Here is a 27,737-nt window from a genome sequence, read left to right on the forward strand (position 1 = left end):
TAAGAAGGTGCTTCAGTGTATTGAGTAACGGGCTCATTTCAAAGGTGAATTGCAGTACAGTTGTGCAAAATTTGGAAGGCCAACAAAAGCAGGGCTGAAGTGTGTGCTCTCTCTGTGTAATGTGTGCTCTCATGGAGACAGACAGAAATAAGTAACCTGGCAGGTTTGGTGAGGAAAATAACCCTTGTAGTCTTTCCTCCAAAAGCGCCCAAAGATGTCTGTCTCGAGTGCTGATCTGTACCCGGCCCGGTTAGAGCAGAGCTGTCCTAAGTCTGCTTTAAGGCATGCTTTTCCCCAGAACGTGACCACCGGAGTCCTGGGTGGTTGTCACCGATGCATGCCTGCCTTTATTCCGTGCTTTCCCTCCCGTGGGACAGAATCGGCTGCACCTGCCGGCAGGGCGGCTCCGACGGGGCCGAGCCCCAGCCGCTGCCCGGGCTGCTCCCCCCGGGTACGGGCCCGGCGCGGCGGTTACGGGCCCGCGGCCATTCGCCACCGCCCCGGGCGCGCGGACGGAGCGGGGCCGTGGCGTCATCGCGCGCGCCCTGCGCCGGGCCGGCGGCGGGAGCGGGGCCGCGCCCCCCGCGCCATGTCGGCCGAGAGGCGGCCGCGCTCGGGCCGCGGCGGCGAGGTAAGGGCGGCAGCACCACCCGCAGTCCCCTGCCCTCTTCCCGGCTCTTCTCGGCGCGGAGTCGCTCTCCGGGAGCCGCCTGCGGCGGGAGACGCGGGCGGATCTCCTCAGCTCGCGCCGAGCTGCCGCTCCCCGCCCCGGGGGCCGCTCATTAGCCCGGGCCGAGCGCGCCGGCCGCCCGAGCACTTCCCCGGGCAGGATAGCTCCCACCGCGCCTTGGATCAGCCTTTGGTTCAGGACAGGGAGAGGAGTCCTTCTGGAAGGTCAAAACCGGGGGGGAGGGGTCGCTCAGATTGGAGCAGAGCGAGTCGCTTCCTACCACTTGGGGTGGGGAACTCTAGACATTACTGCCAGTGAGTTCAAGTGTGGAAACATCTCATTTAGAGAGGAGGGTCTGCTGCAAGGACAGGTAGACATCCCAAGCATTCTAAGGCTGGGTGCCCAGATTCTAACCAATAGCCGTAGTGGACCTATTACCTGGTTCGGGGGTGTTAGTGATCAACCTACGGTCGCAGTTGCTTTCTGCGTGTTTTGATGACATGGCGGTAAATAGGTCGAGTCTCATTTAATTGTCCTTCAGTACATACATAACCAGTTTAAGTCGATGAAGAACAAATGGAAAACTTGTCTTAATAAACTTGTGTTGTGCTAGAAACAACAAGGCTATAAAATGAAGTGTTCCATTTCAGACAGACTGTCTTAAAATACAGATGTGCACAAAGACATTATTGTTACCTACTTTCAGAGTTTGGTTAACAGAAATGCTAGTATATTTATGAATTTTAGCTTGTACTGTTCAAATGCAAAGTAAGAATTTGTATATTTGCATTTACTGCATCTTGTTTTAAGCAAGCCTTTGTCCTTTATATAACTTACCTTTGTGAGTGTTTCATGATAAATGAGGGGTTTTAATGACTTTCCAGAGCAGTCACATATTTTTTCGAGTTCCTTGGTTTTGTTTTCATCTTATTTCTCCATTTCCTTTTGGTGAGCTTTATTGTTTTGCATGTTTTATTAGAAGAGAGCAAACTAACACTTTCCAATGACAGTTAAGCTCACAAGTCTGAGTATTTTTCATTTAATAACATTAATCTCCAAATGCATGTAGCCAAAAAACGTTTTGTTTCTCAGGGCATCAAGTTGTCAGCAGAGGTCAAACCATTTGTTCCAAAACACGCGGCGGTAACTGTGGCATGGTCAGAACCCTCAGAAGCATGTGTCTTTCCTAGGTACTTAACTACATGCTACCGATTTGTTCAGGAACCATCTTTGGATAAGTATGTATATTTTCTGAATCTTATTTCTTGGGGGATTTAACCTTCTGGTTTTGAACAGTGAGTAGTCTTACGAAGCAAGGTTCAGTACATTATTAGTCCAACCGTAGAAATGCTTCTGCATTATCTTCATGATTTAGTTTTTTTTACATTTTTGTTCTCTGGGCATATACTGGGTACCTTGTCTTTTGCTCACAAGGGCCTGTGCTGTTACAGAGCATTAGTGTGGATTTGGTGGTCTGTAATGATTGGTCTGGTTTTTGTGTGTTTTGGAAGGAGCTGGATCCAGTCCTTGGATAAAAGTTGTGTTATGACTGGGCTGAGGTAGATGTAGTTGTACACGAGCAAAAAGATTCTTCAAGAAGGTTTCTCATCCTGTAAATATATGATATATGGGGCCTCTCCTGGATCTCCTCTCCACAACCTGTGCATCCCCAGAAAGGCAGTTTTACTGAAAATGCAACAGGTTTCTGAAAGTTTGGGCGTTTTTCTATTAGAGCCCAAGAACGGTGTTCGTGGTAGACTTATAAAAGTATTTTTTAACCCAGAGCAAACTAGAAGAAAGCCTATATAATAGGATAGGAGGTAACTGAGTCTTGTAAGAATCTGATGATGTTACATAATTCTCTCATTGCTTCTCAGGACCCTAAGCATTGGATTAATTATACAATTACTGCAAAGTTATTGGTGTTTCCTTAAAAATTCAGAACATTAGTGAACAAAATCATTGTAGGCCTTCATTTTATCCTGCAGGGAATCTCAGCATTTTCAACCTATTTTCATTTGTACTAGAAATTTAATGTTGAGGTGATTATGGCCTGTTCTATGCATTAGAGCAAGCCCACAGCATTAGCATTAAATCAATTACTATGAAAAAAACCCCAGCACAGACAACAGTAGTCTCCTAATGAGTGTTTTGCCTTGTTGTGAGACATAGTTATATTTTTGAGTCTCATGTGGTATATTTCTGCTTTGTGTGTGAACTGATTATAAGCATTGTTTTGACTACATTCTATCAGAATTGCAGCGGGCAGTATGAAGTGTGTTATCTGAAGTCTCTTGTACTGATGGGAAAGTTTCTCTGTCATTATCTACACAAAATTCCGAGGTTGGCAGCTTCATGGTGAACAGCTTTAAAACCTGAGTGTAACTTTTTGAAGCTGAGAAATTTCTCCCTAATGAAATCTAGACTCTCTAAGTATATATTTTATGGACAAAGTGTAGAAGGAAATTGACAGGGGATTTTTTGAGTGTACATTTGAAGGAAAGAGGCGTGCCCCAGACATGTTGTGTTTTCATAAATTGTGATGGTTACATGCACGTCAGTTAATTATTATTTTGTAATTCTACATTGTATTTCATACATGTTTCATACTCCATAAAATGTTATACTCCTACTTTGTTATTGTCATTTTAAGACAGGTTTTAATGTTTGCTTTTTTGCAGTCAAATATGTGATGCATGTCATGTCCTTACACTGTGCTTTTGGTTTGTTTCACAAGAAAAAGCTTACTGAAAATAAGCATGAAGAATCTTGGTAACCTTAAACAGGCCTGTTATATGTACTATAACTGAGAAGAACTATAACTATAGTTATAGAACTATAGAGAGCTATAACTGCAAAGCAGACTAGTTTTGACACCTGGAAATGGATAACATCTGTGTTTTAAGATACTTGCTTAATTACACGTTTTCCCAAAACAAAATTAATTGTTTTTGAAGAAGTCTGTAGCAGTGAGTAAATACTTAACTGAAATAACATGGGATAGTTTTCTTTTGAAATAGAGCTTTCTTGTTGAACAAATTCTGTAGACAAGGAATATGTTTGTCTAGGCAACAAGTAGACTTGCCCCAGGATGACTTTAATTTCTTTCTCAATATCCATCACTTAGTGTTCTGGGAGATCCTGCCTTCCGTGAATACTCCAGCTGCTCTTACTCACCTGATGTTGTTGCAAATGTGTATCCAGTAGCTGGCTCACAGTATCAGTCTAACAACTCAACACACTATAATGGTTCAGGAATAGTCAGTGAATCTGCTGAGCAGACATGTCCAGTCAGACAAGAAAGTAAGAGTCTTTCAAAGGTGAGCACATTTGTGGTTTTTTAAAAATTAATATTGAATTCTTACTTTAAATCAGTCTTTGTAAATGTTTGGTTCATACTTTTAAAGTGAATCATCACTCTTTCTTGTAGTGGTCATGAATGGCATTTAAAGAGGATAGTAGTGTAGTGTGCCCAACTTCAGAATACTGAAAAGTTCATGTAATTCTACACTTCAAATTAATACAGTTTTTCAAGCAGCATTTTTGGAACAGGAGGGGAAATACTTTTTTTTCTCAGAAAGCAGCATCTAAGGCGGGGGGGTCAGGGGGGAAAGGCCATTCATTTGTGAGCTGTGCTTTCTTTCTTCACTCTTTGGGCATGGGGGGAAGGGAGAAGGGATTTCTTTAAGCCCAGTGGCAGCTTCCATGAACCTTACTTAAGAGAGACCTGGTGTCTGTAATCATCTGTTTGACTGGTAAGTGATAAGACCACTTCTGTTGTTGAAGGATTTCCAAGACTTGCTACAGGTTGAAGACAATCCACAAGAATGGAGGAACTTGTGTTGCCGTGGAAAGGGAGGAAAAGTTCATGTTAGAAATGTACTCTTTTTCAGTCAAAAGTAAAACAGATGTTCAGTAAACACCTTCAGCCATTTGTGTGTGTGTCTGTTCGGAGATAAATTTCCTGAAACTTGCACAATATTTTCAAACAAAAAATAGACAAACCTTTCAAAATATAAAAGGGAAAAAACCCTAATGTATTATAAACTAATTTCCCTCCATGGTTAGACATTGTGCCTCTTAGATTTGTTTAGTGCTGTTGTTTCCAGTAGTTGCATCTAATCTGTTCTGCAGTCACATCCTTGTGGTGGACCTCACTATCTAGGCAGAGACTTGGTAATTTCACTGTGGTCAAGCGTCTGTAGAGGAGTTGTAAGACTAGGTCCTAAGCATGCATTACTAGACATAACATACAAAGTCTAGACACCTCAAATTATTCGTTTTCTTGCTGAGAGGAGGATTAAGCACTGAAGCTGTCTGGGGAGAGGATGAGCTCAGCATTAGCACAGGTGATGTAATATGAAGAAACTTAGTTAAGCTTCTGGGGGGAGTTCTGTGGTGTTTGTAGGGGCTTGGTCTGAGCTTTGTACTGTTTTACAGTTTTTTTGTCATTTTTCCCTGTTGTGTTTTTTTGTGAACTTCAGAGAAATGATTCATCTTTGCAGCTTTACATTAATTTGATTATGTCTCCTAACGCTTTAACAATTTACCTTTGGAGATCAAATAATGCCTTGTCTTCCCACCTGAGTAAACAATTTTGCTGCCAAATGTACTTCGAATTTAGTCCAACATCCTATAATCAGAGTTAAGCCATTCGTTTAGGTTGGTATAGTATAGTTTGCATAGATGCAAACCTGGTGCTTATTCCTTGCTCACTGATCCCTAAGTCCAGCTCTCCCAAACTATGTTTCGTGGAAGAATCTTAAGATTTCCACAACTGTGCAGTCAGTATGTGTGAATGTGTGTTCTTTACAGGGATCATGTAGGTGTGTCTTCTCTAACTACTTTGCTCCAAGTTTTTTGGATGTTGTGACATTGTCTTACACAGTTTTGCACTTGATATGTGATTTAGTTAAACGATTGCATGCTTTTAAGATTTTAGCTCTGGTCTAAAAGAAACTTTGTTTTAGAAAATCAGACTGGATGATAATACCAAACAATTTCAAATTATTGGAAATGCTCTGAGGAATGAGATCTTAAAAGTGCAGTTGTCTAGAAGCATATGTATATATCCATCTTATTTGAGCTATAATATATGCTAAAAATGGCACAAGTAACAAGGTAGATAAAATGAAATAGCACATCTCTAAATGGCTGTTCGTAATTTTATTGGTTATTTGTGGTTATGATATACTATTTGTGTTGTATTAACTTGATGGTCAAACTCCAGATGCAGAGGTGGTTAACTGTAACTCATGGAAAACTTGCTGGCTTTACAAAGTTTGAGTAAAACCAACTAAATATGTTGCAAATACTTGCAGCAGAGGAGATCAAAAGAAGGTGAGAAAAAACTGGACAAGAAAAGGCATGATGGAGGTGAATCTTCGGTCAGAATTGTGAACAGGACTTCATTCCAGACATCTACGTGCAGCAGAGATTCTGTGAAGCCAGGTACAAACATGTTGTTTGGTTATAAGTACATGGAATAGATGTAGAATGGTTGTCTGTGCAATATGCTGTAGTTTGTGACTATGTTTCTAAGTATAGAATAGTTAAGGAAAAAGATATTTTTCCTGTGTGACTCTTTTGAGAGGGAATGGTGACCTGTCTTTTCTTGATTGAACAAATTCACATAAACTGATACAAAAAATTTCTAAATAAGCATCTGAAATTTATAGTTGCTTGTTGAGTCAGTGTTGTGTATGCATGTTGATTATAATTGCAAGGTTTTTTTATTTAAAACGAGCTGTGCATAGCAATAGTCCTCAGTGATGACTACTGTAGTTATGTAGTGTACCATGAAACGTACCTAGAAATGATCACAAGCAAGTTTAATTACTTAGACTTTACATGCTTTATTTAGACAGGTTCAATAAAACTACAAACAAGAAGTCAACTGAAACTCCAAAACCAGAGTCTCGTCCTGTACCCACATTTGAAGCTAGCATTCTGGATTTCCACAAGTCACAGAGTTTGGGAAGCAGTGAGATACTGAATGTACGCCATAAAAATTCACCAGTAAGTTTGGTGGAAAGTACACTGTCCTTAGTCAACCTCACATGTCTCTTCTGCTGAACACTGAGGTTAGCCTGTGCTAACCCGTGTTGCAGTAGGAATAAAACTTGTCAAAAGTACAGGCATTTCTGAGTGCGAGTATTTTGCATTCAGTATGGCAGTTTACGACCTGTGTAAGTACCTTGCAAGCAAGGAGGTTCAGAGCTAGAGGTTTTAGGGCTCTTCTAGGCAGTGTTGTCAGTGCTTGCTGTCTCTTACCCTTTCTTACTGTTCTTTCCTTGTCTGTGCTGGCCATAGATAGAGGAAAGCCAGGTACCACTAGAACATAGATATGTACTGATATGGTCTGTATTGCCTATAGAGACCACGTATGTTCCTGTACTTTCTTAGCAGCTTACTGTTTTCTTTTTCACCTGGAAATAATAGTAAGTAGTCACTTACTCAATAGTTTCAACACATCAAAAAAAAAAGAAGTGTGGTGTTGTACTTAATTGCTTTGTGCTAAATGTTAAAATAAGAAACTGAATTCCAGAAGGAGAAAAAATACTGTTAAGTGTTATTCTTTATTTCCTTGGTTCCCTGTTTGTTAGTAAATAAAACACTGAAGTATTCAGCAGTATGTCCCTAATATTGAATCAAAGTTTTCAGTAGTGATTAATGATTAATAATGCTGAAGGATCCAGACAGAATAATATTTCTGATGCTCCTGAGTGGAAGACTGTCTGTAATGAAAAAAGACCTTTCTGCTAACTCTTGAGTTTCATTTTTCATTACTTGTTTGAGTTTGATGATGGACTTTGTTTTTAGCATACATGAAACATCAAAATATTTTCTTGTCTATTGTTAGATCATTGTTTGGATGCTTTTGTAAAATATAAGAAGGCATAATCTTGCTTGTACACCAGTGAAGAGACACCTGCTCAAATTTTGTATTACTGTAGGTCTGAAATAATGGTTCCGCTAAGACAAGCAATAAAAAGGCTAAAAGCGTCCCTATGACTTTTTCTGTAGATGGGTTGAAGATTTTTTGGTTTATGGTGGTTTTTTGTGTTTAGCTCTGTTTCGGTCAGTGATTCTAATCCTTTTATGATACCTGATCATCTGTTTTGCAGGAAGATACTTCTGCAATAAGCAAAGCTTCACCACAAGCTTCAGATGAAGCAAGAGCCAGTTTAATTCCCTCTTCATTTGATGGTAGAGGTAAGTTCTCCAAAGAAAAATGATTTGCCTTCATTTTTAACTGCTTGTGTCTCATCAGTTTGAAAAACTGAAGTGTTCTGAGAAGCTGTTGATGTGTAAAGTAAAAAAAGGATTTAGGGACAAGCTCATTATAAAAGAAAAAACCCTGAAAAAAATAATGCTGTATCACTTTCTTTCCGGTGAAATGACCACTTATCACTCATTCTGGCTCTTATATGTCATCAGCTGGGATTGTAGAATTGAAGAATTATTGGACCATAACCCTAACACTGCCAAGTCCACCACTAAACCATGTCCTTAAGTGCCAAGCCTCCACACGTTTTAAATACCTCCAGGAATGGTGACTCAACTACTACGCTAGGCCACCCTTTCTAGTGCTTGATAACCTTTTTGCTGAAGAAATTTTTCCTAATGTCCAGTCCAAAACTGCCTTGGTGGAACTTGAGGGCATTTCACCTTGTCCTGTCTCTTGCTACCTGGCAGAAGAGACTGACCTCCACCTGGCTTGATCCTTCTTTCAGGTGGTTGTGGAGAGTGATGAGGTCTCCCCTGAGCCTCCTTTTCTCCAGGCTAAACAATCCCAGCTTGCTCGGCTGCTCCTCACAGGGCTTGTGTTCTAGACCCTTCCCCAGCTCCATTGCCCTTCTCTGGACACGCTCCAGCACCAGAGTGTCTTTCCTGTAGTGAGGGGCCTAGAACTGGAAACAGGATTCAAGGAGTGGCCTCACTAGTGCCAAGTACAGAGGGACAATCTCTGTTCTGGTCCTGCTGACCGCACTGTTGCTGATACAGGCCAGGATGACATTGGCCTTCTTGGCCACCTGTGCGCACTCTGGCTCAGTTCAGCTGCTGTTCACCAGCATCCCCAGGTTCTTTTCCACTGGGCAGCTTTCCTGCTGCACTTCCCTAAGTCTGTAGCACTGCATGAGATAGTTGTGGCTGAAGGACAGAACCTATCATTTCACCTTGCTCAACCTCATGCAATTGACTTCTGCCCGTCAATCCAGCCTTGTCTGGATCCCTCTGCAGAGCCTTCCTACCCTCCAGCATAAAATGCTCCGGCCCAGTGTGGTGTCACCTATGAACTTGCTAAGGGTGCACTTGCTCCTCTTGTCCTGGTCATTGATACCCAGGACTGGCCCCAATACTGATCACAGGAGAGAGTAAAGAAAACTGGCTCCAATAATGAGTCCTGTTTTGTCCTGTCATTGATGCTCAAGGGAGCATATTCCTGTAGTTGACTCTCATGTTATTTCAGGTGAGGAAAGGAACATGTATTGGTTATTGGAAGTCTATTGAGTCATATCCAGATGTTTTCCATGAATAAATGAGAGACACATATTTGGTCAGTCTTTATATGCAGATTTGTTTTGAATAGTTGGCACTCTAGAGTTTAGTATGTACCTAAAACATCTTTTGTGTCACATGTTATTTCTGTTAAGAGAACTGTAATGCCAAAGCACCTCCCTTTTTTTGTGTTTGTTTTGGGAGTTTAGGTGGGGAAGAGGGGCTTTGAGGGTTTTTTTTGTTTACCTGTTGTCTGACTGTGGGAATGAAGACCTTTTTTTTTAATTGCCACAAGCTATCACGTGGCAAGTTTCATGTGAAAACAATTCTGTTCATCAGGACTCTGTCTTGGAGGCATCATATACGTTAAGATTGAACTGTCTTGAGTGCCTCTCACTGGATTTCTGTGCATACAGTCTGAACAGTTTGGTCCTTATCTTCCCAGTAACTTCAGTAAGGATTCAGAAAGGACAGGAGAATCTGCTGAAATGCCTTGAAGGGCCTTCTAAAGATAAAGTTATTCCAGAAATTTTGAAGTCATCTGACAATGGTGTTTTTTAGTTACATACTATTATCAATTCCTGTTTGTGAGAAACAAGTAACAGTTTCTGGTGGGTTGACCATGGCAGCAGTCAGACTCCCACCCAGCTGTTCTCTGGCTCTCTGTCCTCAGCAGGACAGGAGGAGAAAATAAGATAAAGAAGCTTGTGAATCGAAATAAGGACAGGGAGATTGCTTGCTTGTCAGGCAAAACAGACTCAACTTGGTGAAGATTAATTTATTGACAGTTAAATATAGGATCTGATGGTGACAAGCAAAAACAGAACTAAACCCACTTTCCTCCCACTCTCTCTTTTTCCTAATATCTCCTCCATGCCCTGAGTGACACAGAGAAAGGCCACTCTGCCACTTCTTTCTCTGCAGGGTTGCAGGGGCACAGCTGCCTCACCATGGTCTTCACAGGGGCTGCAGGGGAACCTCTGCTCTGGTGCCTGAGCACCTCCTCCCCCTCCTTCTTCACTGACCTTGGTGTCTGCTGGGCTGCTGCATTCAGGGTTTTTCTTATCATTGGCCTTCCAACTCCTGCACTGTTTTTCATTCTGTCTAAACACAAGCACCACCAGCGTGGCTGATGGGCCCAGCTGGGGCTAGGGATGGGTCTGTGTTGGAGCTGTCTGGGGCTGGCCATGTCCATGCTACTGAAACTTTGCCATCTAAAACCATTACGCTATTTTATTGTTCAAGGGAAGTTTTTTCTTGTTCTTAAGAAAAATCTAGATTGTGTTCTGTGTTTGCTTTGCGTTAGGAATATTTACAAAATTAATTATGTCTTTCTAAACATTGATAACACCTCAGTGGTACTAGGTGATGTTCTGGTACACTGAGGCACATTGAGAAGTATTTTCAGCTGGTACATGTGCCTGTAACACAGGGAAGGTTTTAGGAAATAAAAAGTACCGATGTGGCCTTGTGCATGAAAGCTGCATGACTGTTAGGAGAAATATTAAGGGAATTTTGTATATAAACATAGCAGAAGTTTCAGTATTTTGGAGAGGATCACGTGAGTATGGAGTTAGGGTGACACAGTACAGATCTCCAAATATTGTTTAATTGTGTTTATGCGTAGTGTGGGACAGTATACGGAGTAGTTACAATTCAGGAAGCTTGCTGGAGAAATGAAATGTGTGTTTTATTCCAGTCCTTCTTCAGAAAGAATATGGCTCTACTTTACTTGCTAGGCCTTGATTAATTAATTAACAGTCCTTTTTCTTTTGAGTATTTGAGGCATGTTTTTGAGACGTCTTTGTGTTTCCTTTTTTCCCAATGTCATTTCCCGAAGCACCTGCAGATGGCTCTGCTCAGCCACGTGTGTCTTGGGCCGTGGTACTTTCGCAGCCCCCAAAGAAAATTGTTTCATCACCAGTATCTGAAGGTCTTTCCAGAGGCAAAGGGAAGCAGGAGAGTGAACCAAAGGTACTTCTCTGCTCTCACCTAATTTCTGTCACTGTGTTTGTGTCTCTTTGCTGGCACTTTTTCCCTGGGCTCTGTACAGTATCCACTTTTAAGAGATAATGTAAAGTCAGCTTGTTCTTACTAGAATTTTTCTTGTAGTGGAAAAGAATCATAGGGTATCAAAAAGACAGTGCTACTCCAGGAATAAGGACTTTCAGCTCTGAGGCTGGATTTTTCTCAAATTCCTGACCCTCAGATTGAGATATGAAACATGGAAACTCTCACCTTACTTGGCTTAATATTTCCTAATTAAATCCCAGTAGTCCCAGTATATTCTGAAAACAATGCAATATGCTGTAACTGAAGAATTCTTGCTGTAGCTATGAATTTCTAAGAGATACTGAATTTTCCTTGTATACTTAATGTCCCAGCCTGGATTGATTAAGATACCCTTTAGTAGTGTAAGGCTAATCACTTGTATATATTTTGGTAGGTGATACTGAAAAAGATTAGTTTTTAAATGTCATGCCTCGTGGTCTTTTTCAGCAGTCAGAAACAAAAAATAATGCAAGTGAAACTGAGCCTGAAGAAGGGTCAGAAAAGAAGAAAAAAAAGAAGAAAAAGAAGAAAAAACCCAAGTCACCCACTGATGTAGAAGGACCTCAAAGTGAATCTAATACAATACAGGAACCACCAAAGATTGAGGTAAACTGAAGAAGTTTTTGTTGCTGTTCTTTTAAGTGTTATGAGTGTACTAGAAGACCAAATGCCAACACAGCTTTGTAGAAATTTAAGTTCAAATCCTATTTGTAGAGGATGTTGGTATAGTTTTATTTCAATCGAGATGTTTTCAGAGGTTACTGGTAGGAAACTGTTGTACTTTTTAAATTACCACATATTTGTTGAGCACAGTTTCCTAAATTAAAAATACTCTGTAGCAATTGTTGCTTGGGGAATATACTAGGTGCTACAGTGTGCCACAGTTTTAAAGATTGTGGTACCAGTATTACAATTCTAATTGTCTCACACATGGAAGCAATTTCTGTGTAACACAGTTGACAATGCTTACATTTCTAGCTTTTAATTTCAGTGTCTTTCCAAATTCATGTAGCTGTTACAGGCATATTAGTACTTTGATACTTCTGTGTATCAGTATTGCAAAGGCATGAGCCTCTCCCATGTAAGAGGATTGTTGTCTGGTCTGTGGTTTAACAGTGCTTCATTAAAGGCCCAATATTGTACAGCATATGCATGTGTTGATTTACGTGTTTGATCTAGTGAACATTATATTCAGTCTCCGAAATGACAGCATAAAGAAGCAGAACTGTATCTACATGGTTTCATTGTGTGGTTCCTTGTCCAGGAATGGCACAAGAAATTAGTATTAACAGACCTCTTTGTTAGAGAATTATGGGTAAAAATCAAAGATCTGCTAGTTCTTTTCTTCAGGAGAGTATCCCCATTTTTGCTATATGCTACCACACGGTGCCTGACCTATGAATGGACATTCTCTAAACTGCAAGAGAATGGCAGAAGCCATGGAAAATAAGCAGAATGGTAATGCGACTATTGAAGTCAAAATTGGAAAAAAATTGCCTAGAATCATGGAACAAGACACACACATTGCACTGAAATCCATGATGTGGATGCAGCAGCTCTTGTGGCAGTGGGGGAAAGCTTTGTGACCCTCGGTTTGCTGGGAATGCTTGTGTCCTCATCAGCTTGAAAAATGGGTGAGATGCTTGTATGATGCTCTTGAAATAATAAAACATGAAGAGATGATACACGTGGAGCTTCTAGGCACCCAGTAGGCTTAAGAAGGTTCTGCTTATGTGCAGCAGCTCAACAGAGCGGTGTATTGGATTGCTCACTAGTTTTATACAGGTCAGACATTTATAGGCACTGCTAATAAGCATAAGTGGATACATCTGGAGAAAGCCAAGCCTGTATTTTCATATGCCTTGGTAGGTCCTGACCTAGATGTTTTCCTTCAGTTAAATATTGAGGCTGCTATTGATAATCAAGTGAGTGCTAGTAGTACTGGTCAGACATGCAAACGGTGCTGGGAATTACTAGGAAAATAAAAAGGAAAATGGATTATGACAGTACAGAATTTCTGGGCATATCTGATATAAATGTAGTGTGGATTTTATTTTCTTACATTCCCCCCATTCCTTAAAAAACACACATATTTGAACTAAAAAAGATAGACAAAAGGCTCCAAAAATAATCAAAGGTATGAAGCAATTTCTATGGGAGGCAAGACTGAACAAAATCAGGACTTCTAAGTATGTAAAAGAGATGGCTAAATGGGAATATGACAGTGTTAAGAAAATAAAAAGGAAATTATTTGATCTTTCTCCTAATTTTTGATGTTCTTAGAGATGATAAGTTACGAGCAAATACCGGGAGGTGTAACATCACACTGAATGCTACATTTTAATTATTTGGTTTTCTACTGGATGTTTCAAATGACAGAAATCTCTTTGCATTTCAGAAGCAATCAGACAGACTTACTTAACTCTTCTGGTTGAAGATGTCCCTAAGCTGAAGGGAGTCTATTTGTGAAATACTTTCTCACTTCCTTGCAGTTGCTTTTTGGCTTATTTGCGAGCTTCTTTAAAATTATTTCATCGGTTAAAGTGTGTCAGTCCTTGTGCTACAGCTCCCTAGCTTGGGGTGTTTAAATGAAGCCTTCCAAGCTGGAAAAAGTCTTGGTGTGTTCAGTAGTACTGTATCACAGGTAAAAAGGCCTCTCAGAAAGTGGGAAGAGAAACAAAAGCCTAGTTGGTGGATTGGGATTGTTATGATGGAGAGAGTGGATATAGGGTGACCAGAATAAAGCAGACTTCAGCCTGTCTGCACTTGATTAATCCAGATTCTGCATATGTATCTTCTGCTAATAAAACTTACTTTTGTATGTAAGCCATAATAATTTGAGTAATTCCTATGTTTATTTCTGTACTCTAGTACATACTGCCTGTTTTGTTCTTCACCACTCACATAATTAAGGCAGAATTGCACAGCTGGAGACTGTACTGGAAGAAGAGGGAGGTTGTTAGCAAGGCTTTTAAATTATTTGAAAAACACTCCTTTAAGGAGTCGTTTACCTCTAATTATTTCTATCAGCTGACAGCCATAACCAGCTGCTGTTGGAAGCACCTCTGTTACAAGCTGTTTCAGCCCTGAATAAGCTGCTGCATAGAAGACTTAACCATTGTAATATTTGTCATAGCTGGTGGCACTACCCTTGGCTTCTGGATTTTTGTACAGTGAAACAAATTATGATGAATGTTTGATAAGCAGGGAGAAAATCGTTGGAGCGTAGGAAAAACAGTTTTGAAAATACAGACTTGATTGTTCTTATGAAATCATCTGGTTTATTTGTTTAGGATGTTGAGGAGTTTCCTCATCTGGCAGCTGCTTCTGATAGGAGAAACAGAGTGGGACCTCAGAAACCATCCTTTACTTCTGCAGTCAGAAAGCAGTCTGAAGTAAGTAATCTTGCGGCACTGTGTGAGTCAAATGTCAGTTACGAATCCAAGTTGTTGGGGTTTTTTTTGCATGACTGAAATAAATCCTAAGAATTAATTTAGAAATGCATTCAATATGCAAATGAATCCTAAGCATAAATCACAATGATTGGACATATGATTGTTTTGTAAAAGCAAGTAACATAAATAATAATGATGACATTCCAGATTTCAGTTGCTTTGAAATCCGTTTTGCTGCTAAAAATTTTGGTCCTTAGTTTTATTTCCCTGTGAATTTTAGTGGTTTAAAAAAACACAAGTAAACAAAATCGTGGTTTGCTTTGTTTGAGGCAGTAAATAGCTTTGACAAGGAAGAGTGAGTAGCAAAAGGCACAGCAATTGCTTAAAAAAGATTTATTATAACAAAAGGTGCTCTACAGACATGCAACTCAGATGAAAGCAACCCCTTACCTTTGTAGACGTAAGTGGGATATAACCCCTCAAAGCTTACATAAACTGTAGAGACATGTGATCATCAGGCTATTTATATGCCTGTAACAAGTATTTGAAAATGAAGCTGCCTTGCTAGTTTTTTCTTCCAAATCTGAAAAAAAACCCCATGAATGTGATTAAATAGTATGGCAGCCAATAAATGGTCACTCTTCTAGAAGGCCACATAGGGTCTTCCCAGAGCCTTCTCTTTTCCAGGCTGAACAACCCCAAGTCTCGTATTTTATCATAAGAGAGGTGTTCCAGCTCTGACCATTTCTGTGGCCCTCCTCTGGACCTGCTGTAGCATGTCCATATATTTCCAGGTAGGGACACACAAGAGCAGAGTAGAGGTAGAGAATCACTCCTCTCAATTGGTGGGCCACGCTTCTTTATACACAGCCCAGGACACGTTTGGCTCTCTGGGCTGTGAGTGCACGTGGCTGGGTCATGTCCAGCCACTCACTCGCCAGCGCCCCAAATCCTTCTCAGCAGGGCTGCTCTCCATCTGTTCATGCCACAGCCTGTGTTGATACTGGGAGTTGCCCCGACCCAAGTGCACAAGTGCATCACCTTACACTTGGCCTTGCTGAACTTCATGAGTTTCACACAGGCACACCCCTCAAACCTGTCAGGAATGCCATCCATCATTCTGAATCGCATCCCTTTCCTGAATCGTACTTCTCGGCTTGGTGTCATTCACAGACTTGCTGAAGGTGCACTCAGTTTGAATTTAATATCATCTTCACCCTTTTCCATGTGTCTGTTTTGAAATATTTTTTCTTCCTTCTTGTCACCTTTCATCTGTAAAATTCAAAGATCCATCTCTCCGAAGAACCTTCTGATAGTTGGTCTCCCTCTCTGGATGAAACTCCCAGGGTGGATGGACTGTCAGGGAAACAAGTTTCATCTTCTGTATCAGAAAGAAAGAAAACTCAGGTAAATGAATTCATGTTTGACGAGAAATTCACAACTCAGAATGACAAAGGCAGTGAGCCTATTTAAATATAAGACTTAAGTCCATTCTCACCTTGGATTCTGCATTCATACTTTGAGATAAGGGATATGGTCCTCTTGATTAGAAGCAATCAGTAGTAGTAATTGCTAGCCCCCAGGATATGATGCAGTGTTTAGGGAAAAACACAAACTTTTCATTAATATCTGTGGATTTCAGATACCAGGAATTTTTCTTTCACCTGTTTTACTTGGTCATGGCATAAATCCAGTCCAAACTGTTTGTCATATGGAGCTGGGAACCTCCTAAAAGTGGTTCTAACAGAACAAAGAGGTCAGGAGGTAGTTTCGTGTTGGTTAAGTAGGTTCTGGCACAGCTCTGATGCAAAGTGAGATTCCATTTGAAGACTGAGGAGGTCTGTTCTGTAACCCTGTAAGAGAGGGTTGTAAGAGAAATTACAATGAATTGATTCTCCCAGATAAGACTTCTGGAAGTGCAAAATCTGGCAGTCATTTCCTTAGCATGTTTTGCTGTGGTAGTTTGTCTGTTAATAGTCTTAGCCACACTATTCATTTATAGTCTACTCATATTCTGCCTCATTAAATATGGATCATGGCTTTTGCCTTCTCTTCAAAGCAGAGAGAAACATGAGTGCTTATGAGGAGATGGTGCAAGATGATGACCTCTCTTTTTAGTGAGACATTGGAGATAATGATTTATGTGCCTTGCAGTCACATACCCTGGAAGAATCACCGTAGCTTTTTTATACTTCTAATAAAACTTTAAATTCTGATAAGCCTTTTATCTCGTTCAAAGATAGATGGCAGTCTGACCAAAGTGGGACCCTGACATAAAAGCCTTCCTTTATTGAAGACTTTTTATTTTTATGCTTTGTTGCAGTAGCTTTTTAAAAAGTTACCTGAACTGTTCCTGATATTTTTATATTTTTGACATTAAAGTTGATGTTTATTTGAAGATCATTGGGTGACATTAAAGATCAGAAGTGTTGTGGCTAAAGATGTTAAAAGATGTATTACACCATAAAAAATAACAGTCTTTGCATTCTGAAGTGGAGGGCATTACTAATTGGTTCTGAACTTGTTCAGGAAACATCCAGGAGCAGTGGTAAGAAGAGTCAGATTCCTGTGCAGTTGGATTTGGGTGGCATGCTTGCAGTCTTGGAGCAGAAGCAGCAAACAGAGAAGTCAAAACAGTCTCCTAAACCTGTGGTATTTTCAGGTATTGGTTACTATGAAATTTCCTTTCTTTCACCTTAAGCTATTTTTAAGTATTCAGACATTAAATGTAGTCTGATTTCTGATCTGTGATGATCTCTATGCAGGCAAGAGCGCAGTTCACCAGATACAGGAGAAAATGAAGGTTCTTGAAAAATTTAAAAAGCATGGCAGTCTGAATTGTTTGATGGAAGACTTGTGGAAAGAAATATCTTAAGGACACTGATTTGTAAAAGAGTGCCTTGTATTAATACGAGGCATGATTGAAATGTTGCTTTGACAGAAACAGTGTTTGTGGAGGTTTTTGCTCTGCCTTAAGTATGTGTGTTATTGTTCTGATCTGAAGAGGCAGGCAGGGACTACACAGTAAAAAAGACTTTCTTAATCTCTTCTGATGCTGGAAATCATAGAGCTGTGACTTGATTGAAAAAGCTCCTTTTTAAGCACAGAGTTACATGAGAGTCAGGCAGCCTAAGCCAAGGGATGACTTCTGACATACCTCTTAATTGTAAAATAACTGATGTTAACAAAATGCTAGGTTTTGTTAATGGAGAGCATCTTTCAGTCCTTTTGGATGTATAACCAGGAAGCAGAAAAAAATAGCTCAGTGCCTTTCTCATTATAGGTCAAAGTTTAATCTTGATTATGCTGGTGTAGTATATTTTGCAGAAGGAACTGTGATATTTGCTAGCATTCAATGATGGTAAAATTTCTCTTATTTCAGCAAAGATTTTTTTTAGAAATTATTTCAGACAGAGATCTAATCACAAGAGGTTTCATCTCACAATAATTAATGTGATACCTGAGATTTTAAATATGAAGCTCAAGATTACTGATGAGATTTTCCTTCACTAAGCTGAGGGAAACTGTAAGATGCTTTTTTAAAATACTTTTTTTTTCATTTGATCTCCCTTTTTTTCATTTGAGTCAATCAGACTTAATGCTGCAGAGGCACTAATAACCAGTTTTGTTTCTATAAAATTACACAGTGCACGTATTGATGAGTAGGTGATGGGCCACAAAGGTGTGGGTAAAAATACCTCTTTCTAATCCTAAATTTCCTGTGCCTGAATCTGCTGCAGAAGAGAAATCGATGTGGCATGTTTGTATCCTGGAAGCATAAAGACAGATGCTACCTTAGCTTTATAAATTTTTGATGTTCAGTGTACCCATTAAATTGGTGTGTGCTAAAGTACAACCATAGGTTGTGAAGTGGCCTTGTGCTGGCCTCTGTTACCAGAAGAGGACAGTGAACAAGAACGGAAAGGAGTGTGACCACAGACAGTTGTTTTTATTCCACTTACTACTTCACATGATAAATAATACTGGTAAAGTCATCAAGTTTAGGAACATGGAAACTGTGAACTTGAAATGGTGATGTACACATGAAGGAAATTTGTGTCTGCAGGGTGTATGCTTATTTATTGCTTCAAATCCAGCTTCAATTTTTGTAGCCACCTGTGCTGCGTAACGTTCTTGGCTTTGTGTTGTCAGTTTGCCTTTGATTCACAGAGCCAAAAAAGAAACATTGGGTGTAGCAGTTTTATGATGTAAACTGTTTATAGTAAGAGTACTGCATGTGGTGTGGGAGGATCCGCATATAAATACTGTGGAAGCAGTAAATGAAGATGGCTTAAGACAAGCCTGCCAGAATATTTGAGTGTATTTAGGGGAGAGAGGTTGCCTGAGTCACAGAGGTGTCAAGCTGGTTCCACTGATACTAAGTCATCCTCTCTATTGACTTGCTAATGTGAACTGCTTTATATTGCAGGTAACAGAAGTTTGACAAAGTGCTCTACAGGATGCAGCAGTTCCTACTGATAGTGAGGGAGAGTAGTTTTTTGGTATGAGGTCATGGTGTGGAAGATCCAGGTTTAGTCATTTGTCCACTCATTTAAAGCTTCTGTGCTCTAAACCCCCTGAAAAAATGCAAGTAAAGTAGACATCTTCATCGAGCTTTTCAGGTTAAGCAAAAGAGACCTAGCTGTAGCTTTGCATTACTCATTACCAATTTGCAAATGAATTTCATCCAGCTTCACTAAGGTGTAACAAAAGGTAGGCGTAAGTGCTCAAGTTTATTTACAGCAAGTAAATCTAAAATCTGTAATACTGCTAGTCAGTATTTATCTTAACACAGTACAGAATCTGTGGTGGAAGAAATGCGACCACCATGAAGCACAGAAATTCCTGAAAGTTTACCAAGCCAGCATGGCATAGTGTTGAAGGTATCTTGGACTGCAGTGTTTGGTGAAATTCTGCTTTTGACACACAAAATTCTGCTTGTGATTCCAGGGGTATAATAGAAGTAGAGGACACAGCAGTCTTTTGTGAGTCTTTTTAAAATAACACTGTTTAATGACACAGGATTGCCTGTAAATATTCTTAATAGTAACACAACACAAATTTAATATGTGTATACCAGTCTTAAACTTGAAATTGGATTCTAGTTTAGGTATTCACTAGGTATTTCATCTGTATATTTAGGTCTGTCATAGTTGTCTGATGCAGACTTCTTCTTAAATCTCAGTTGGCGGTGCCATACCATTGCTTTCTAAAGACCCTGCTACGGCCACAAGAAGTCACCGTTTAAACCAAGGAAAGATGCCTCATAATCCCTTGGATTCCAGTGCTCCTTTGGTAAAGAAAGGGAAACAGAGAGAAGTACCTAAAGCAAAGAGACCAACACCTCTTAAAAAGGTCCTCGGGTTTTTTTTACCTTAAATAGTAAAACCATAGGGTAATCTATTTTCTGTGAGTCTGTTAAGCCCCCTCATATGGAGATTTGCATCTCAGTGTCCACTGGTCTGAATTCAATTTTAGCTTTGCTTGGTTTCAAAGATGGGAGGGGTAGAAGAGGGTAGTCTTGCTAAATGGCATATACGAATTCCCCAAAAATATACTTTCTTCCTTGAATCAACTGATAGCTGAAAAAGTGCCACTACAAAAGTGTCCGCACATCAGTGGTACAGGGAGACATGCAAAGAAACATTACTTGCTTTGGCAAAGATGACTTTATTTGCAGGAGTGGGGGGAATGGATCAAACAGAGGTAGTATTTAATGTTTCTGTGCTCTTCCAAGCCAGAACTCCAGCTGATTCTGCAGCAACAGGTGTTAGGTCCAACTGGTGATTTCTGTTGTATCTTCCCTCTTTGCCCATTCATGTTGCTTCCTGTCATGTCTTCTATACAGACGATTTTTTTAACTGTAGTTTTGCCCTTGTAGTTTATTCCTAGTAAATATTTTCTCCACCCATGCCCTGGTAATCAAGGTAAAAATTCCTTTTCTATGTAAATTTAGGAATTATCTTTCCTTCTTTTTATGTGCAAATAGAAAGAAAAGGTTGTAAACTTCAGATGCTAGTGCTGAATCTCTTTATGAATGGTCTGTATGTAAATATGTGGTAAGAGTAATGCTTTGTTATCTGTATGACATCAAATTGATTTGGTTTTGATATGTATTTTTAGATTATTCTGAAAGAAAGAGAACAAAGAAAACAACAACACCTGTTAGAACAGAAAGCAGCACCAAAAGATGAAGATAACATTTGTCAGACAGCTGGAAATGTTACTGAAGACGAAACACTTCTACAGGATAGTCGAGCAGGTATCTTTGAGAGAAGCTGTAATATACAGTATGTAGCTGAAAATTTGAGCACATTTAGTACTTTAGAAAATAGGTACTAAATACTGCCAAATGAATGCTGTGACCTCAGAATTTTCTGAGATTCATCTCAGGCTTGTCTTGACTGTAAAGTGGGCCAAAGCTGAAAGTCAGTGCAGTTGAGTAATACGGATTCTGATTACTGTTCCACACTTCTATACCTGTTGGTTTTATGGTATGTTGTAATGAGAGTTCCCACACACCACTGGCAATTAATGAGGTTTGAGATGAGAAAAAACCCTGTGAGATAAAAAAAAAGTTAGACCTGTTTCCCTACTACCGCAGACTGTTGCAATACGAAAATTGTGACTCTTCCATGCTTGACAGCTTAATCTTTTCACAATGGTTTTTGGTCTGTTTTTTCATTGAAATACCTTGATTTACATGATAGCTGCTCCAGTAACACACGTTACTGAAGGGTTTCCAGAGAACACAGGGATCAAGGAATCTAAAGAAGTTTCTGTGACTTCAAAGCAGCTAACTACCACTCTTCCAAAAATCCACAGCAGGAATTTTAGAGAGTAAGTACTGATTGTATTGATGTCTCATTTTGCACAATGCCACCAATATGGCATTTTTCAAACAAGGTAATTCAGTTGCATTCTCTGCAAAACTAACTGGAGTTTAGAGTGAAGGCTCTAAATTACTTTCAGTCTTTCTGTAAGCCGACACACAAAGGAGTTATAAACTTTGTGTGTTTTGTGATTCTCACTTGAAAATGCATGTTTCTTGAAGGAAAAAGCAATCAAACTCATTAGAGGGTAAGGGAGGAAAAGAAGCTGCTATTAAAATAATAGGTACTTTATTTTAAATAATGGGGTAACAGCTTAAATAAGGTGTGCTACTTTATTTCATAATAATATTTTTAGTTGTAGTTTGGTTTTCTACTGCCAAACCAAATGGCAAAGATGGAAAGAAACCAGACAACATTTTCATGTTGTGGCTGGGCAAAGAAATAAAGGGAATATTTATCAATTATTATGTGCAGTTTCAATTAAATGCTTAAGATGATGTGTATACACATTTCTTTATAAAGAAGAAGTAGTCATTACTATATATGAAGAGGTCAGAGATCCACTCATGACAGCTTAAAGCAGTTTCTTGAGGAAAGCAGTGTTTTTTTAACTCAGTCTTACTTATTACAGGATGTAGAGCATTCAGCAAAGCTTAGATTATTTTCTTTAGGTTAGGTTTTTTAGTGTTTCAGTAGATCTGTCTTCAAGACTTAGTGAAATCAGTAGGAAGTAAAAGTAAGTAAAAACTCTTGTAACCTGAAGAAAAGTTGGAAATAATTGTATCTCTAAGATCCAGGATAGATGTTGTGATCTCTTGTCATTATCTTACATGAATTCGCCAGTTGGCATCCTTCTGTTGGCAGTGCAGTTGATATAGCTTTACTTTTTCTCTTTGATACCCTTCTTCACTGAAAAATTCTTTGTGTAAAATGTGGGGCGGGCTGAAATAATTTGTAACTCTGATCTTCCCCAGAGAGTACTAGAAGGATGAAGTGCATTGTTTTATATCCTTTTCTTATGAACAAAACAAAGCCATAGTCAGATAAATGAAATAGGATGACAGACATGAACACAGGGAGGAGGAATCCGATCCTGTTTTCCATGTTTGTTACACACAGCCTTGAACTTAGAGAAATAAGTGATAATTTTGTACTTTGGTTGCTGTACTTGGATTTATATACGTCAAAATAAATGCCCTCAGAAAAATGCTTCAGTAGAAAAAGATATGCACATACCTATCTATTGGGATAAAATATATATATGTGTGTATATATATGTATATATATATAGGTTTATTGTATATATGTATTTTTAATATAGTTTGATTGAGGAGCCAGGTAACACAAGGGACAAAACTTCTTCCTCTAAATGTCTCAGACACTGAAAAAACATCCTAAGTAAATTTTTATATAACAAGTGTGTTTGGATTGGAAACGGAAAAAAGTACAAAGACATAGAATAGAATTTAAAATGTATATTTAATGTTTTACTCATTTAAATGTTATGTATTTGTAATTTTAGTCAATTTAACATTTGATTGCTCCTTTCTTCCAGTTACTGCAGCCAGGTCCTTAGTAAAGAAGTTGATAGTTGTGTGACAGATCTCTTAAAAGAACTGGTTCGTTTCCAAGATCGCTTGTATCAGAAGGACCCAGTAAAGGCCAAGATAAAACGCAGGCTTGTTATGGGTCTTAGAGAAGTTCTGAAACATCTGAAGCTGAAGAAACTGAAGTGTGTCATCATCTCTCCTAACTGTGAAAAGATTCAGTCAAAGGGTAAATAAGTTCTTAACAAAAAAATATCAGTTCAATAAAAGAAATGGAAAAGAAAAGGTTCAATAGACTGACAGCAGTATTATTGTTGGAGGAATTTATTTGAGTATCCTCTGAAATCCAGCCATATAAAGTTGCCTCCTGTGTTCAGTTTGTTTGCTGCTGTGCAGCTAACTGTGAGCTGAGTCAAGACTGTCTTGGGTCTTGGGGTGGGAGAAGTTACCTGAGATTAGGGTCTCTTTAGTCACTGATTTGCAGTGCTGCCCTACAAAAAATTGCACTGAGACAATCCAGAGGTTGCTGATGCCAGCTCTGCTATCACAAGGAGTCCCACTATATCAGTCTCTTTTAGGACATGGAGTGACAATAAGTCACTAGTCACAGTTTCCTAAAAGTTGTCATTATTTGCATTAATTTATTGTCGTTATTGTAATTATTGTCATTTAAATAATTCCTTAGCAGCTGGGTCTTTTTTGATACTAGATTGGACAGTACTACGTATATAGTAAAATATGGAATAGTAGCAGTCTAAAATTATGCTAACTAAGAATTAAGAAAAAAAATGTCATGGTCTCCTTTAAAAATGGATATTCAGTGCTACTGTTGTGATCCCTGTTTTTTTTCTTATAAAATGTAGTTTCAGAAAGCACCCATAATTTTGGGATTTTGCCATGTTTTAACAGTATGGTTCTTTAGCTCCAGTCAACCTGATTGTATTGTCTGCTCCAGGTGGGCTGGACGAGACTCTACACAACATTATCGACTGTGCCTGTGAGCAGAATATCCCGTTTGTTTTTGCCCTTAATCGTAAGGCCCTGGGCCGCTGTGTGAACAAAGCAGTGCCTGTGAGTGTGGTGGGAATTTTCAGTTATGATGGGGCTCAGGTAAGCTGAAATGAGTCACTTCATATTTTTGTTCAGCTTCATTTTTTACCTGGAAGAGGAGATAAAAATACTGTGATATTTGAAGGGGTTTTTTTTCGTTTTGCTTTTGCAGACTTAGACTCTTTGTCACAGGTCATACACATAGCTTATATGAAAAACGGATTTTAGAAAAAAGCAGGCAGCACTGTTATAAAAAAAATTACTTTTGCCATCTCTTCCTGACATCCTCTTCATCTTTATCTCCCTCAATTTTTTTTTCAAGAAAACTGGTGTTTTTATAAATGCTAATAAATGCTGTGTTCTTCATGTCTTCATGCATACTAAGCTGCTCAACTTTTATATATGAACCTACACATTCTGAATAAGGAATATTCATTAGATTTTCAAGGAGACGTTAAAACTTGCTGTATGATTTAAACTCTAATATTTTATATTGCCATAGGACCATTTTCATAGAATGGTACAGCTGACAACAGAGGCCAGGAAGGCCTACAAAGATATGATAGCAGCTTTAGAGGAAGAAGCTAAAGCAGGACTAAGAGAAACCCAACCCAGCATCTTAACTCCTGAATCTGAAAAAAGTGGCATGTTAGAAACTTGTAAAACATCTTCCAGGGACTCAGATGAGGATGTACCGAATTACAGTAAGTATTTACTGACTTGTTTTTTGTTCCATTTTCATACATAGTGCTCATCAATTCTGTGATTTTCAATGACACAAATGATACCTGCACTAGTCATTAGTAAGGAAGGGGGAAATTCTTGGGTTTTTTTATACATCGGAGGTCAGGTTTTGCTGAGAAACTGTTAAAGGAAGTTCCTTTCTGAAATTCACCAGTGGCAAGCAGTACTCATTGCTTTGCTCAAGAAAGTTTAACAGAGCTCCTAATTACATTTCTGTTTGTTTAAAAAATCCTCTTAAGATTAATTGTAGATGTCCATACTTCATGACTGTGGTAGACTTGGCTTTTGTAATGAAGCTTCTTTGTGATCCATCTTCCTGTCCACAAGCACTTGCTCCTAGAAACATTTTCCTCCAGGTCTGTTTTTAAGTCAACAGACAATACAATATATTGCAGATACTACTCAAAACTTCTTTGAAAATCTTGAAAACTTACAGGTTTTTTTAAAGCTGGAACCACCTTCAGAGTTAGCCTTGCTTGAGTAGGGTGTTGGACACAAGGACCTCAGTGGACCCCATCACTCCTAAGCTATTCTTTTGTGTGTCATCTGATGCTGCGTAATGTAAATGCCAATGTGCCTGGGTGTCAGCTTATCTCGGCACTTATTTTGAAGGGGAAGTAAACAGTCAGGTTTGGCTTTTCATTTTAAGTTTTACCTCAAGTATTATGTGGTAATGTGTTGATTTTCGTTTTTTCTTTGTTTTCTTGTTTGTTTGTTTGTTTTCCAATATTCCCTAGTTAAAGTCTGGAAGAGAAAACTTGAGGAAGAATATAACCCATATGCACTGGAATTGGAAAAGAGTGCAACTGCTGACATGGCGATACTGAATTTGGAAGATCATCAGTAAATCCAGATCCAGCTCTATTGGGCTTTTTTTTTTTTTCTGTTAGATCCCTAGGAAAAAGGTAGAAAAATAACATAATCTAAAGAAATACATGAAGTTAGCTAAGTAAACTGTTCAGAATCCCTCTAAGCAAAATATACACTCACCAGTGCATGTGAGGCACTGGTTAATTTTTATGTTCTATGTGTTTGATTACTAAAGCAGATGACACTACCAAATTGTCATACCAAACCATTTGAATTGGCTTGAACTTTAATGCTTTTATGGACTAGCATTGATGTCTTGGGATAGAATGTACCAAAAGAATCTGATAGAAAAATAATTTTCTTTGGGAAGAGATTCCTCAAGCCAGAAGGGGCTAAAGGAGAGTTGCCCTTAATTTGTAACTCCAGTATAAAAAACTTCAGCTGTTGTTTGATTGTGGGTTTGTTCTTAAGTTTTTTCTTATAAATAATCCTGCTCAGAAGGGCAGGCTGCTATCAGTGTCACTTTATTCTAGTCAGCAAGAAATTAATTTGGGGCGGGTAGCTTGATTTAAACTAATTAAGGAAGGCCATGATGACAAAGTTCCTAGTTAGCTCTTCAGTGTTGTTCTTTGGGGATCATACATCAGGTGTGAAGGAGATAGTACAGACTACAAGGGTCTGCAATTCCTGAACTGAATGTGCTCTGTTTAGACTTTTTATAAATTTCATGTTTCTTTTGCTACTGAGAGTAGTTTATCATACATCCTGCTTTGAAGTTAGAGGATATTGCAGGACAGCAAATGTGCCAGCCTGCTATCTGTACCTTCTCCTTGCTGAGACTCCTCATTCCTTCAGTTTGGGGTTGTGTTGGTATGTACATCTAGGAGTTTTTGAGCAATCTCAGTTTGTATCTAAAGAGAAAAGATTTATATCTTATAAGAAATGAAGTTTGTATCCTAGAGGAAATAAAATTCTAAAAACAAAATGTGCTTATAGTAGTGGTGGAGCACCTTAGTGGGAATGGCCTGTATCAATACTGTTTTTTGAGGACAAGCCTAAAGAAAGTAACTGGAGGGATGCACATGTACTTGTCTCAGCTTTTCTAAAAGGTGATACAGGTGCCAGGTGCTGTTCAGCATCTCTGAGGTATGTCTGCAAGCCCTTCACCATACTGAACATTTGTAGTGCAATACTTTGGAAAATAGCTGCCTTGTGATGATAGAAGTGATATAAAAAGCTTTAAATAATTTTGAAATGCAAACACTTTTGTAGAATATAAATTGTATAAAATCTGTTACAATATATTGATTCTATAAAGAATGGTTGTGACTTAAGTAAACTTGTCTTGTGGGAATTCAGTGATACTTGAAATGTCAGTTTTGGGAAAGAACATTGAGAAGGGGAGCCAGCCTTCTGCTGAAATGCACAGTTGGTCACCAGTTATGATGATGAACTTTTTGTATTAGTTCCTTCTAATCTTAAATGGAAATTAGGGGTGAAAGGTCCCAGTGACAAAACATGCTTTTGGCCAGCATACACCTTTGATCCAAAGGTAAGTTGTGATTTATTCATTTGGACCTGTGCCATTCAGATACACATCTAAAATTCTGGAACTGCTAAACCCAGTCATTGCATGGAATTGAGGACCATTTGCTGAAGAAGTTTGGGTTTTGACTCTGTTTTCTATTTTGTCTTACTGTAGAAGAGCATAAAACTTTGGAAACATAGGTTGTTCACAATCTTAGGGACTTATATTCAGTTCTTAGTATAAAAAAATTTACTATAAGGTGTCAGCTGGTGCAGATTTTTTTTTCCCCCTCAAGATTGAACTAAACAAAAAACTTGGCAACTTTTTACTACTTGCAGTAATTTCCTGCAGAGACAAAGCAAAGCTTAGCTCTGTCATCCATAACCCATGTTCCCACTCAACTCCACAGAACTAAACTTAAGTCTGCTCCAAATCTGTTGAACAAATGGAGGAGAGACAATTCAAGGAAAGTCTATTTATCGTTGTCCTAAGAACAAAAAAATTAAGAGAACAAACAAGACAAAAATATCTCTGGTGGTGTCAGAAGTCTGCATCAGCATTAATGAAACACCTATGTGAAAAATAGGGAAAATGGTTAAGAAAATA

General features: G+C 39.0%; 1 protein-coding gene across 4 annotated transcripts; it reads left to right on the forward strand.

Moving 5' to 3' along the window:
• Nucleotides 1-553: 553 nt before the first annotated feature.
• On the forward strand, nucleotides 554-26,923 carry SECISBP2 (SECIS binding protein 2). 4 transcript variants are annotated; one of them, XM_069001462.1, is made up of 18 exons: nucleotides 554-631; nucleotides 1,763-1,908; nucleotides 3,798-3,990; nucleotides 5,992-6,121; nucleotides 6,534-6,688; nucleotides 7,798-7,885; nucleotides 11,013-11,146; nucleotides 11,672-11,830; nucleotides 14,518-14,619; nucleotides 15,907-16,026; nucleotides 17,149-17,281; nucleotides 19,805-19,974; nucleotides 20,743-20,881; nucleotides 21,330-21,459; nucleotides 23,008-23,228; nucleotides 23,955-24,109; nucleotides 24,552-24,753; nucleotides 25,531-26,923. In XM_069001462.1, the coding sequence occupies exons 1-18, from the start codon at nucleotides 590-592 to the stop codon at nucleotides 25,638-25,640; spliced, it is 2,529 nt and encodes an 842-aa protein (XP_068857563.1). In that variant the 5' UTR covers nucleotides 554-589; the 3' UTR covers nucleotides 25,641-26,923. The 4 variants fall into 4 exon arrangements, with proteins under 4 accessions (XP_068857563.1, XP_068857564.1, XP_068857565.1 ...); XM_069001463.1 differs by having other exon boundaries at nucleotides 5,995-6,121; XM_069001464.1 differs by having other exon boundaries at nucleotides 1,763-1,860.
• Nucleotides 26,924-27,737: the final 814 nt, after the last annotated feature.

Source organism: Aphelocoma coerulescens, assembly GCF_041296385.1.
Source record: "Aphelocoma coerulescens isolate FSJ_1873_10779 chromosome Z unlocalized genomic scaffold, UR_Acoe_1.0 ChrZ, whole genome shotgun sequence".
Taxonomy (NCBI): domain Eukaryota; kingdom Metazoa; phylum Chordata; class Aves; order Passeriformes; family Corvidae; genus Aphelocoma; species Aphelocoma coerulescens.

Excerpts from the sequence above, each read along its gene's own strand:
- SECISBP2 (XM_069001462.1), top strand. The coding sequence starts at position 590 with ATGTCGGCCGAGAGGCGGCCGCGCTCGGGCCGCGGCGGCGAG. Across the intron at positions 632-1,762 it reads GCTCGGGCCGCGGCGGCGAG|GGCATCAAGTTGTCAGCAGA; the intron begins GTAAGGGCGGCA and ends TTTGTTTCTCAG. Across the intron at positions 11,147-11,671 it reads AGCAGGAGAGTGAACCAAAG|CAGTCAGAAACAAAAAATAA; the intron begins GTACTTCTCTGC and ends GGTCTTTTTCAG.